Source organism: Triturus cristatus, chromosome 12 (genome assembly GCF_964204655.1).
Source record: "Triturus cristatus chromosome 12, aTriCri1.1, whole genome shotgun sequence".
Taxonomy (NCBI): Eukaryota; Metazoa; Chordata; class Amphibia; order Caudata; family Salamandridae; genus Triturus; species Triturus cristatus.
This window is the reverse complement of record NC_140595.1, coordinates 234,559,573-234,573,596: the sequence shown is the minus strand read 5'-3', so window position 1 is coordinate 234,573,596 and position 14,024 is coordinate 234,559,573. Positions and strand designations below refer to the sequence as shown.

General features: G+C 46.0%; 1 protein-coding gene across 2 annotated transcripts in view; it reads left to right on the top strand.

Annotated features, from left to right (window-relative positions):
- CTCF (CCCTC-binding factor) overlaps positions 1–14,024 on the top strand; it is a 656,010-nt gene that overhangs the window by 541,954 nt on the left and 100,032 nt on the right. For both annotated transcript variants that reach the window (XM_085636797.1, XM_085636796.1), the window contains exon 9: positions 1,918–2,068. In XM_085636797.1, coding sequence (XP_085492923.1) covers positions 1,918–2,068 — 151 coding nt within the window. The remainder of the gene's footprint in view (positions 1–1,917; positions 2,069–14,024) is intronic.

Genomic DNA, 14,024 nt, shown 5'->3' with positions numbered 1-14,024 from the left:
CTCAGCTCAATCTTGCGATCTGGCTCCTGAGGTCCTAGAATTCGGATACCTTAACCTTCCCCCTGATTGCATGAATATTATCAGGGAAGCTAGACGCCCTACTACTAGGGCATGCTATGCGGCAAAGTGGAAAAGATTTGTTGTTTACTGCCACAACAACACAATCAATCCTTTAAATGTGTCCATACAGCACATGATATGTTATTTACTCCACCTACAAAGGTGTAACCTAGCATATACTTCCATTAGGTTACACCTTGCTGCCATTGCTGCTTACTTGCAGAACAGGCAACACCTATCGCTTTTCAGAGTGCCTGCCATCAAAGCCTTCATGGAAGGCCTCAAAAGAGTAATTCCACCCAGAGTACCACTCTCACCTGTCTGGAATTTGAATATCGTTCTCACACAATTTCTCACATGGAAAACAGCATTTCTAGTGGCCATCAGTTCCCTTAGAAGGGTTAGTGAAATACAAGCACTCACTATACAGGAACCTTTTCTCCAAATGCATCAAAAACAATGTTGTACTCCGCACCAACCCAAAATTTCTACCCAAAGTCATTTCTCCATTCCATTTAAACCAGTCGGTAGAATTACCAGTCTTTTTCTCACAACCTCAAACCGTTGCGGAGAGAGCGTTACACACACTGGATGTTAAAAGAGCTCTACTTTACTACATCCAACGTACACAACCTTTCAGGAAAACCAAACAGCTATTTGTCTCCTTCTCTCCACCACATAAAGGCAACCCTATTTCTAAATCAGGGATAGCTAGGTGGATTGTAAAATGCATACAGATTTGCTACCACAAAGCAAAGCGAACGCTATCGGTTCCCCCTAAAGCCCACTCTACAAGAAAGATCGGGGCTTCTATGGCTTTTCTAGGAAATATACCACTAGATGACATATGCAAAGCAGCCACATGGTCAACACCACACACTTTCACAAAACATTACTGTGTGGATGTGCAAATCAAGCAACAAGCTAGTGTGGGCCAGGCTGTACTAAAAACACTGTTCCAAACAACTGCAACGGATGCCGGTGGTCGCCGCTAGGGTTGGGTACTGCTATATAATCTATGCACAGTGTATAATCTGCAGCTCATATGCCTCGAACGGAATATGCTACTTACCAGTATGCATCTGTTCTTGGCATGTAGAGCTGCAGATCTATACACACCCACCCGCCTCCCCGGCTACCTGTATCCGTTCCAGTCTTATCTTATTTAGGTACAACACACATGGGTTTCTTTACTGTTTCCACTACGCTCCATCTTTCCCTGCTTGCGAAAAACAATCTGAGGATGGAGCCGAAGCCCATGCGCAATATGAACCAAGGGAGGAGTCACCGAACTCGTGACTTCCAAAGACTTTCCAAGAGGAAAAACAAACTGCAAACATCCGGGCCCAACACCAGGTGGCGAGCTATGCACAGTGTATAGATCTGCAGCTCTACATGCCAAGAACAGATGCATACTGGTAAGTAGCATATTCCTTACAGGTAAGAAAATGTTCCTTGTGCCTAGGCGACATGTTGAGCAGTAGTTGAGAGATAGTTTCCAAACCGTGTTAAGTTATTTTGTACATTGTGGTCAAATGTGTCTGTGTGTTAGCCATTTTCCTTTTGTCTTATTGTGTGTCTGTGGAGATGCCCACTTGGCAACCCTTGTGCAAGATTTGACCGTGGACCAGCTCTCATATCTATGCACGTGGATGTTAGTTTGTTTGCCTGCCTCGTTTGTGCTTCACTTTATCATTGTGCTACAGTGCTAATTTGAGTATTCTTCATTCACATTGCTATTAAGAGACACATATCACTTGTTCTTTAGCGTGGTTTTTCCAACCTAGTGTTTTATACAATAATTTCAGTGGAAGTAGAGCACTTAGTTTGTTTTATTTTGTTTTCCTATATGATCAGAACACCATGGCCCGGCATTCTGATCACTGCACTGGCCCGGATGGGACAGATGGAGAAAATGGGGGTGAAGAACCAGAGCCAATGCCAAAGAAAGGAAAGCGAGGGCGGAAGAGAAAGATGCGATCGAAAAAAGAGAATTCATCAGACAGTGGTAAGATAATTGTTTAGCAAAGCTACACTCATGCACTTTTTAAAAAGCATTTAACCCCTTCGCTGCCAGGCCTTTTCCCCTCCTGTGCCACGCCCTTTTTTGGCTATTTGGGGTAGTGCGCGCTGAGGCCCCGGTAACTTTTTGACCGCATAAGGTATCAACGCCAAATTTGCGTCCTTTTCTTCCAACATCATGGGGATTCTAAAGGTACTCAGGGTTTGTGGATTCTCCTAGAGGGGTCACAGAAATGAGCCAAAATACAACAAAATTTTGTTTTGTTTTTTGGAAAAATGGTAAAAACGGGCTGCAAATGAAAGCATCTGGGTTTTTCCCTGCAAATGTTATCAAAAACGGGTTTGTGGGGTTGAAATCACCATTTTCCCAGCTTTTCGGGGATACCAGACTTTTGTCAGAAACCCAACATTTTTTACACAGTTTTGGCATTTTTCTGGGACATAGCCTATTTTTGCAATTTTTTGTGCTTTTGACCTCCTTCGAGTTAATGGCAGAAATGGGTACAAAAGCAATAATGGATCCTGGAAAGCTATACATTTTCGAGAAGAAAACAAAATTCTGAATTCAGCAAGGGGTCATTTGTGTAGATCCATAAAGTTTTTTTTTTATAGAAACTAACAGTTAAATATAGGATAAATTGAAAATTAGTTGAAAAAAACAGCCTTTTGTGTCAACGTTTTCACCTGTAACTTCTAATTATGACAGCTCTTTGAAAGCAATATACTATTACATCCGCTGGACATTACTGGTTGTGGGGATATATAGGACTTGTAGGTTCACCAAGAACCCAACGAACCCAGAGCCAAAAACTGAGCAGCAACTTGCAATGGTTTTTTATTATATACCGGGTATATAGTAATTATTCTGTAAAAATGTGTACATGGAAAAATCGGTATGAAAGACACCTATGTATTTCTGAAATGGGAACAAAATATAGAGTTTAGAAACAGTAGATATTTGCACATTTCTAAAATTGGGAATACTCATACTAGCATGAGAATTATCAGTCATTTTTTAGAATGACTTCTTTTTTACACAATATCTTTCATTTGGAAGGCATAAATGCATCGAGAGTCAATAGATAATAACAGTTCCTTTACCCAACTGAATTACCCTAAGTCTCCCGATAAAAATGGTACCTCACTTGTGTGGGTAGGCATAGTGCCCGCGACAGGAAACGGCGCAAAACGCAACGTGGTCACAACTCAATATCGCTGTGAAAATTTACCCTTTTTTGGCAAAGTGCCTAGCTCTAGTTTTTGAACCCTAGCTCTGCGGGCACCTTGGGAAACCTAGAAAACCTATACATTTTTTAAAACTAGACACCCAGGGGAATCCAGGATGGGGTGACTTGACTGCCTCCCACCAGGGTCTGTTACCCAGAATCCCTTGCAAACCTAAAAAATTGTCCAAAAAAAACACATTTTCCCCACATTTTTGTGGTGGAAAGTTCCGTAATCTGCGTGGATCCACAAATTTCCACCCACCCTGCGTTCCCCAAAGTCTTACGAGAAAAACAGTACCTCACTTGTGTGGGTCGGCCTAGTGCCCGCGACAGGAAACGGCGCAAAACGCAACGTTGTCGCACCTCAATTTCGCAGTGAAAAATTACCCTTTTTTGGCAAAATGTCTAGCTGTAGTTTTTGAACCCTAGCTCTGCGGGCACCTTGGGAAACCTAGCAAACCTATACATTTTTGAAAACTAGACACCCGTGTGCTTCCAGGGAGGCATGGCTTGCGTGGATCCCCCAACGTTTCCTTACCCAGAATCTCCTGCAAACCTCAATTTTAGCTGAAAAAATCACATTTTTCACACTTTTTTGTGTGAGAAAGTTGTGGCATCACCGGGCTCACTCAAATTTCCGACCACCCAGCGTCCCCCCGGGTCTCCCGGTAAAAATGGTGCCTCACTTGTGTGGGAGGCCCAAGTACCCGCGACAGGCAAGGGCCCAAAACGCAGTGAGGCGACATCAAAATTGCCTATCTCAAAACCACCTGGTTTTGCAAGGGGGGGTCACTTGGGTTTTTGGCCCGGTGCTCGGCGGCCATCTAGGGAAACCTACCAAACCCATACATTTCTGAAAACTAGACACCCGGGGGATTCCAGGGAGGTATGGCTTGCGTGGATCCCCCAACGTTTCCTTACCCAGAATGCCCTGCAAACCTCAAATTTAGCTGAAAAAATCACCTCTTTCACACATTTTTGTGTGGGAAAGTTGTGGCATCACTGGGCTGACACAAATTTCCTACCACCCAGCGTGCCCCCCGGGTCTCCCGATAAAAACGGTGCCTCACTTGTGTGGGAGGCCCAAGTACCTGCGGCAGGCAAGGGCCCAAAACGCGGGCACTAGGCCTACCTACGCAAGTGAGGTACCATTTTTCTCTGAAGACTTTGGGGGACGCAGGGTGGGTGGAATTTTGTGGACCCACGCAGATTCCAGAACTTTCCACCACAGAAATGTGAGGAAAATGTGTTATTTTGGACACATTTTTAGGTTTGCAATGGATTCTGGGTGACAGAACCTGGTGAGAGCCAGTGAAGTCACCCCATCCTGGATTCCCCTTGGTGTCTAGTTTTCAACAATGTACAGGTTTGCTAGGTTTGCCTACGTGCCAACTGCGCTAGGGCCCAAAATCCACAGGTATGCACAGTGCTAAAAAAAATTCGGAGCCCATTGGGCTTTCTGCCGTCCTGGGGGGGAATCGGGGAAGGGGGTTTCATCCCAATATGCCCCTAAAGGGGCAGAAAGACTGTGGCTATTTTTTGTGGGGGTGGGGCATTGGTATGACCATTTTGGGCAGCCCCCACGCATAAAAGAAGCCGGCGTACTCGCTGGCGCCTAGTGGGCTTTCTGCCCCCCCAGGGGGCAGATCAGGTGCCACTGCCACCATCTGCCCTCCCGGGGGGGGGGGGGCAGAAAGATTGGAATTTCTCTGGGGGTGGGGTGGGGTATTGTCATGCCCATTTTGGGGAGCCCCTACACTAATAAAACAAAAAAATCTATGGTTTCTAGTGGGCATTCTGCGCCCCCCAGGGGGGCCAGATTGGGGGCTACAGCTCCCATCTGCCTCCTGGGGGGCAGAAAGACTGTCATTTTTGTGGGGGGGAGGGTGGGGGCATTGGCGTGCCCGTTGCGGGCAGCCCCCACCCTAAAAAAAACTAAAAACGAATCCCTGCCCCCCCCCCTCCCCCCCGAAGGGGCAGATTAGGGGCCAATGCCCCTAATCTGTAGTAATTGGGGGGTGGGGTGGGAGCATGGGCCTGCCAGTTTTGGGCAGCCCCCACCTCTATTTTTTTTTATTTTTTTTCCCTGGTGTCTAGAGGGCTTTCTGCCCCCCCGGGGGGGGCAGGTTGGGGGCCAATGCCCCATCTGCCCCCCCAGGGTGGGAAGAAAGGCTGTAATGGTGGCGGGTGGGTGGGGGCATTGGCGTGCCCGTTGCAGGGAAGCCCCCACCCTAAAAAAAACCTAAAAACGAATCCCTGGTTTTTAGTGGGCTTTCTGGCCCCCGAAGGGGCAGATTAGGGGCCAATGCCCCATCTGCCCCCCCCCCGCCCCCACGGGGGGGGGGGGCAGAAAGACTGTAGTAATTGGGGGCATGGGCCTGCCCGTTTTGGGCAGCCCCCACCCCTATTTTTTTTTTTTAATATATATTTCTCTGGTGTCTAGAGGGCTTTTTGCTCCGGGGGGGGGGGGGGGGGGGGGCAGAAAGGCTGTAATGGTGGCGGGTGGGTGGGGGCATTGGCAGCCCCCACCCTTAAAAAAACTAAAAACTAATCCCTGGTTTTTAGTCGGCTTTCTGCCCCCCCCCCCCCCAGGGGCAGATTAGGGGCCAATGCCCCATCTGCCCCCCGGGGGAGGCAGAAAGACTGTAGTAATTGGGGGTGGGGGCATGGGCCTGCCCGTTTTGGGCAGCCCCCACCCCTATTTTGTATTTTTTTTAGATTGGGGGCTAATGCCCCCCAGGGGGAGCAAAAAGACTAAATTTGGCCAAAATTCTTTGGGGGGAGCAAAGGCCCTTGCCCAAGGGGCCGCTCCCCCCTCCCTGGTGTCTAGTGGGTGGATCCCTGCTTGGGGATCGCCCTCCTGTGGCGATCCCCAAGCAGGGATCAACTGGGGAGGGGTACTCTCCCCTTTCCAACGATACCTCTCCCGTCTTTCTACGTGCAGAGGGGGCTGAGATAGCCACCTGAGCACGTAGAAAGTGAAACTGAAATGAGCCTTTCACTGAACTTTCACTGTAATGACGTTGGCGCGACCAGAGGGATTCCCTAGGGTATGCCTCATGACGAGCTGGACTCGTCATGGGCACAGCGCGACTGTGCTCCATGACGAGTCCAGCTAGTCATGGGCATACAAGGGGTTAAAAAATCACTTTGTTGTTAAAATTCAATCTCAATCCCTCTGTTTTAGTTTCACTATAGAAATTATAGTACTGAATATTTCTATTGCCCATTGTTGACCAATTACTTGGTCTTTTGGGACTGTTTGCAGACATCGCTTGGTGGTTGTACTGCATCTAGAGGACTTAATCACTGGAGGATATTTCTGAACAGATTGGTGCAGATGAACAAGTCACTTCTCTTCGGTGACGCTTCATCTAATAAAGATTCTATCTAGTCGCAGTTTCTCTGCTTTAGAATTTTCCCAGATGTCGGACTTGATCCTGGAAATGTTTGTTGCAGTCCCCCTTGCACGCCTGTAGATTGCATTGTTCGTCTCTGCGTGGCTTTGTTGGCGTCGCCCATGACCGAAGTGAAGTGCGCGGTGTTTATCCAAGTGCCACCCCAGCGCGCTGACCTGAGTTCTTGACTTTTTTTTCTGCACCAGAAGCAAGGAGCCAAGCTGAGGAGGAATGACTAGTGTGCATGTGCGGTCCAAAACGATCTCTGAATATGAAAAGACAATTCACAGTACGGCCAGGGTGGGCTGGTTAGTAAGAATCTGCTGCTAGATTGTCTCTACCAGATAAAGCGTTACTGAAGGTAAGTAACTTGTTCATCTGAGACTTCTAGCCACCGATTCTTTACCTTGTGAATACCAAAGCAATCTCTCCCCGCAAGTGGGTCTGCGTACACTTATAAGCTTAAAAGTCCTGGAGGACTGAACGGTCAAAACACCCATCTCAACAGACCTGACTGTCGAGGCAATAGTGTTTAGCAGACGTGTACTACAATGCCCACGTAGCTGCCTAACTTGCCCAGGAGTGGGACTCCTCTAGCAAACACAGTGGTTGCAGCTGTAGCTCTGGTAGAGTGAGCTAGTAAGCCCTCAGGAGGCTGTTTCTTGGCCATTGCATAGCAGATCTTAATGCAGAGGATGATCCATCTAGAGATGGTTCCCTTCTGAATTGCTTACCCTTTCTTTACTCCTGCAAATCCAACAAAGAGTTGAATCCCCACCTGTAATTCTTTGGTGCTATCAATATGGAACGCTTCCGCTCTTTTTGGATCCAGGCTGTGGATCCTGTCCTCTTCTTTAGAAGGATGAGGGGGTGATGTTTTGCCCAATGTGAAAAGGAGTGACCACCTTTGGCAAGAAAGGTACCCTCATTCGAAGAACCAGCTTGTCTGGTAAGAATGGAGAAATTCGCAAACCCTCCTGGCAGATGTTACTGCCTCACGGAAGACGGTTTTCAGAGTTAGGAGCCGTAGTAGGTAGCTGTGCCTCGGCCTCTTAACTGACCAAAGCAAAGACTTGCCAGGCCAGGGAGAGAGCAAACAGAAGGACTTCAGACAAGGGTGCAGACAGAGGAACAATCAATTTAGGTGCACACCAAGCCACAGACATGCCCCATCGGAAGGCGTATCCACTCCGCTCTAACCCAGTTCCCTCTAATCCTCTCTACCCTGATCCAATTCCCCCTTAGCCATTCTAATCCAGTTCATTCCACTGAACTCTAATACACTCCACTCTAATATACTCTGATCCAGCACACTCTTTTCCAGCACACTCTGATCCAGCACACTTTGATCCAGCCCGCTCTGATCCACTCCACTCTGCTCTACTCTACTCTGATCCACACCACTCATCTCCAATCTGATCCACGTAACTCATCTCCACGTCACTCATCGCCACACCCTGGTCCACCCCAATACAGTCCACGCCACTCTGCGCCATGGTGCGCAACATGGCTAAAACACACTGCAAAGCCAATAGTTATTTCCCAGTGGCTACTCATCAAGTCATAAGCACTGAATAGTCCCGTCCATGTGCGGGAACCCTGGAGCATATAAATAAATACATGTATATAAATTTATGTTTAAAGAATTAAAATTACCAAGTACCCTCAGACATACATACATATATATATATATATATTTCCCTACAAACATTCCTTTTCTCCTGAGAAGTAGTAAGCACTCATAACACTGACATGCCCTTCTAGCGATCTGAGGCTCTTGTTCACAGAGCAATTGTGTTGGATTAAAGTAAAGGAGCCTGACCTGCCTGTTTTCGCAGAGTAATGACAGGATAAACCTACTGAAAATCATTGTGAAAACTGACAGGGGAGGCAAGAAGGATGATTTCCACTTGCTGGCTGGGTGTGTGGATAACGTGAATCCTTTTACATTAATACAAAATGTATTATTATAAAAGGAAGGACATCAGCGTTTGGACATTGGACTTTAAAAATAAAATCACTCTGCTTTCTGTAATTAAATAGTTTCACTTTATTGCGTACTCTGAATAATAATGTGAATAACCTCATCAAACCACGTGGTCATTTTAACAGCAGAGAGATTTATCTGTCACCAAGGCTCGGTTGGGCAGAAATGCGTTGGGGCAGTGACCTACCTGTATGCATATCTCGGAGTTATATAAAGCGCTTGAACAATCACAGCAGGTGTCGGTGTACTACTTCTCAGAAGAAAAGGAGTGTTTGTTATGGTGTATCTACGGGAAGCCATGTGCCCGTAACACTGACCCGCCCTGCTAGCTATCTGAGGCTCTTGTTCATAGAACAAGTGTGTTAGACATATATAGATAGACAGACAGACAGGCAGAAAGATAGATAGATAGATAGATAGATAGATAGATAGATAGATCTCGAACACGTTTCCCATTCTCCCCGTATCGTTTCGAGTCAAAGACCTTCGATTGGAAGACTCGTGGAGGGCCATCGGGCCTACCCGATTCGGGCTCCATAGCAGTCGATGGAACGGACTCTGTTTAAATTATGTCCTGGGTGTCGAGCTTAGTTTCCGCGCACCGACTTGCAGGAAGTGTGCAACCTCTGTCAGACTCCGGAACACGACAAGAAGGACTGCGACGTGGATCTTTTCAGAGAGAATTCCGATCAAGAAGAATCCAATGCGCCGGAAGCTGAAGCAGAAGTGGAGGAAGAACACCGTGTCTGAAGCAGACGCCGATGTCGAAGACCAAATCACACCAGGTCAACGTATCGTGAGTAGAGTACAGAGACTTCCTTCCCGTTTCCATTTACTCCACAAGAAGTCTCCGGTCAAACATGCACCTACTGACCCTGTCTACATCAAAGGTCAGGTGCCTTTAGACTCTCTTAGTTTCCAATGCACGCACAAGAGCAAACTCAAAGACCACAGGTGAAGCCCCTCCTCCTGATAGAGTCCAAGTTAATTGATGCTTCAGGCAAAAGAGTGGCGTCGCAGACAGCCAATCACTGGCGCATTGCGAATACTCAAGCCTTATTAGCTCGTTACGATAGAGCCAACTATGACGAGTTAGAGAAGCTCTTGCAATTTTTACCTGATGAGCACAAATCTAAGTCTAATGATCTTATTCAGGAGGGCAAGCTCATTACTAATACCTCTATTAAATGCGCTTTAGACGCAGCAGACACAGCGGCCCGAGCAGTAAACACCAGTGTAATACTATGCAGACAGGCTTGGTTGAGAGTTTCAGTTTTCAAATCTGAGGTGCAAGCCTCCATTCTTAACCAACCATTCGATAAGGAACACCTCTTTGGTACAGCAATTGACACCTCGCTGGAAAAAATGAAAAAAAGAAACTGATGTCGCTAAGTCCATGGCATCTTTGCAATCACCTTCAGGTAGGGATTCCTTTCGTCGCTCCTATTATAGGGCAGGCTCCAAGAGTATATCAACAGAAATTCCCTCCTCTTACAAGGGCAATAGTCAATCGCCCTCCTCAATAGGGTATTTCAGAGGTGGATTTAGAGGAAACAGAAAGGGAAGAGGTAAAGGCAACTCAACACGTACTTCCCCTGCAAATACCAAACAGTGACTTTTTTGCGCTACCCCCAGACCATTCCACTCCGGTCGTGGGACGTCTTACTGAATTTCTCCCAGTCTGGAATACCATCGCATCAGTCAAATGGGTATTACAAATTATCCTATCTGGTTATTTCCTGGAGCTTACCAACAACCCTCCAAACTTTCCACCAAGAGCACCCAAACTGTCTCTAGAACACCTTCACCTTTTAAAACAAGATGTTCAATCTCTTCTGGAGTAAGGTGCAATAGAGCCAGTACCATTAAAATATCAAGGGACAGGCGTCTATTCCCTTTACTTCTTGATTCCCAAGAAGAACGGGTCACTCAGGCCCATTTTGGACCTCAGAGACTTAAACCTCTACATTCATTCCGACCACTTCCATATGGTCACGTTACAACAAGTGTTTCCACTGCGGCAACAGGCGACTTTATGTCCACTCTGGACTTAAAGGACTCGTACATCCACATCCCAGTCCATCCCGCTCATCACAAATACCTAAGGTTTGTGGTAGCGGGTCATCGCTACCAGTTCAAAGTGCTTCCCTTCGGAGTCACCACTGCTCCCAGAGTGTTTACCAAATGTCTGGCAGTAGTCGCAGCTCATCTCAGGAGACAAAAAATACATGTCTTCCCGTATCTGGACAACTGGCTCATCAAAGCCAGCTCCCACTAAAAATGTTTCCAGCACACACAGACTACGCTACAACTGTTACACAGTCTGGGCTTCACAGTCAATCTGACGAAATCACATTGGCAGCCCTCCATGTCTCAGATATACTTGGGGGCCACTGTAGATACTCAAAAAGCTCTAACATTTTCAACAGCGACCAGAATAGACAATATTCAAACCGTAGTCTCCCAGTTCCAAACCAAACAATCGCTTCCTGCAAGACTGCTCATGCAATTGCTAGGAATTATGGCGTCCTGCATTACAATAGTCCCACATACAAGACTTCAGGAATGTTTAGCTCATCAGTGGAATCAGTCACAGGGTCAACTGAAAGATCTGGTGTTGGTGAATGGCCGCAACCATTGCTCTCCGCAGTGGTGGAATCCACAGAACTTGTCCAAAGAGCGGCCATTCATCGACCCACTTCCACAGACGATCTTAACGGCAGACGCATCGCTAACAGGTTGGGGAGCACATCTCCAGACTCTAACCGTCCAAGGACTCTGGAGTCGGGTGCAGAAGCAGTTGCATATCAATCTCCTAGAATTGCTTGAAATTTTCCTGGCGCTGAAAGCTTTTCAGACCCACCTCAAGGGCAAAGCTGTCTTGATTCGTACAGACTACATGACAGCAATGTACTATGTATAAAAACCGGGAGGGACACACTCCATCTTGCACAGACTATTTGAAAGTGGGCCATTCCTCAAAAGATATATCTTATGGCAGAACACCTATCAGGAGAAAGCATTCAAATAGCAGAGCTGATCAGCTGGCAAAAGCAACAGATCCATGAGTGGGAACTTCATCCTCAAGTTCTCCTTCCGTTCTTCCAAATGTGGGGGTCTCCGGAAATAGATCTGTTTGCGTCTCACCTCAATGCAAAATGCCAAGCTTCGCCACCAGGTATCCACATCCACAATCCAAAGGCAATGCCCTATGGATGAACTGATCAGGGAGGTTTGCTTATGCTTTTCTGCCTCTCCCACTACTTCCATTAGTGGTTCAGAGGCTCAGACAAGCATCCCTGACTCTGATCCTGGTTTCTCCTACATGGGCATAGCAGCCGTGGTTCACAACCCTGCTAGAACTGTCAGCGGTACCACATCAAAAGCTGCACCTCACGCCTAATCTCCTCACTCACAGCCATGGAGACATTTGGCATCCAAATCCAAAGCAGCTCAATCTTGCGATCTGGCTCCTGAAATCATAGTTTGGTTATCTAAGCCTCCCACCAGACTGTATGAACATCATTAAAGAGGCTAGAAGACCTACCACTAGGGCCTGATATGCAGCCAAATGGAAACGATTTGTAATAAACTGCAATAACAACCATATTAACCCACTTGATGATTCAGTACAAAACATCAAATGTTACTTACTCCATTTACAATGCTCAAATTTAGCGTATACATCTATAAGGTTACATTTAGCTGCCATTGCTGCATATGTGCAGAACAGACCGCATCTCTCTCTCTCTTTTCAGAGTCCCCATGATTAAAGCATTCATGGAATGACTAAAAAGAGTCATTCCACCAAGACTTCCACCAACACCAGCGTGGCACCTAAATATTGTCCTTACCAGGTTAATGGCTTCACCATTTGAATCTTTGCACATATGTGAGCTGCAATTTCTCACATGGAAACTTGCTTTCCTTGTAGCCATTACATAGCTGAAGAGAGTTGGTGAGCTACAGGCATTTTCAAACAAAAAACATTTTTTTCACTTCCACAATAACAAAGTGGTTCCTCGTACCAACCCAAAATTTCTACTAAAGGTATTTTCTGCCTTTCATTTGAACCAATCTGTAGAGTTGCCCGTATTCTTCCCGCAACCAGATTCAGTAGCAGAAAGAGCTCTTTACACATTAGACGTTAAAAGAGCATTACCTTATTATATTGAAAGTACAAAACCATTTCGTAAAACCAAGCAACTATTTGTTGCTTTTGCACCACCGCATAAAGGCAATGCAATTTCAAAGTCTGGCATTGCAAGATGGATAGTAAAATGTATCCAAATTTGTTATGCGAAAGCAAAAAGGACTTTACCTACACCCCCTAGAGCTCATTCCACACGCAAATTGGGGGCTACTATGGATTTTTAGGCAAAATTCCCATTGCAGCTATCTGCAAAGCTGCAACATGGTCTACTCCACACACATTTACTAAACACTACTGTATAGATGTGTTAGCCAGACAACAGGCTAATGTAGGCCAAGCAGTACTCAAAACATTATTTTAGACAACTGCAACAGCTAGAGGTTAGCCACCGCTTTGGGAGCAACTGCTGTATAGTCTATGCATAGCATGTGATCTACAGCTCACATGTCTCGAACGAAAAATGTTATTTACCAGTAGTCGTGTTCTTGGCATGTAGAGCTGTAGAGTCACATGCGCCCACCTGCCTCCCCGGGTACCTATACCTGTTGCAGTTACAATCTTTTAATTCAATACTTATTAAATACATACGCATGGCCATCTCTCTATACACTCCTAACTTCATTCTCACCCTATGACGGCAAACAATCTAACAATGCAGTCAATGCCCATGCGCATTATCACCGAAAGGAGGAGTCACAGGCCTCGTGACTGAAAAGACTTCTTCGAAGAAAAACAAACTGCAAACATCTGGGCCCAACACCAGATGGCGATCTATGTGCTTAGCATGTGACTCTACAGCTCTACATGCCAAGAACAGATGTCTACTGGTAAGTAACATTTTCCATATGTATGTGTATATATATATATATATATATATATATATATATATATATATATATATATACTGAAGAAACCATAGGTTTCAGGGGTGTTATAGTTAGCTGGACATTTCCCTCGTACAAAACCCTAGAAATTCCCCTGTTATAGTTAGTTCAGCTAACTATAACTCGCGCCCCCGCAATGCACTGCTGATGATGTCACATATTACATCACTCATGACATGGTCAGTGACATCACTGATGACATCAACCATTGAGTATGTGTTTCTGAACAGTTTTATTATGTTTAATATATATAGGGAAAGGTCTGTTGAAGAATGAGTGGGTGTACAAGTGTGT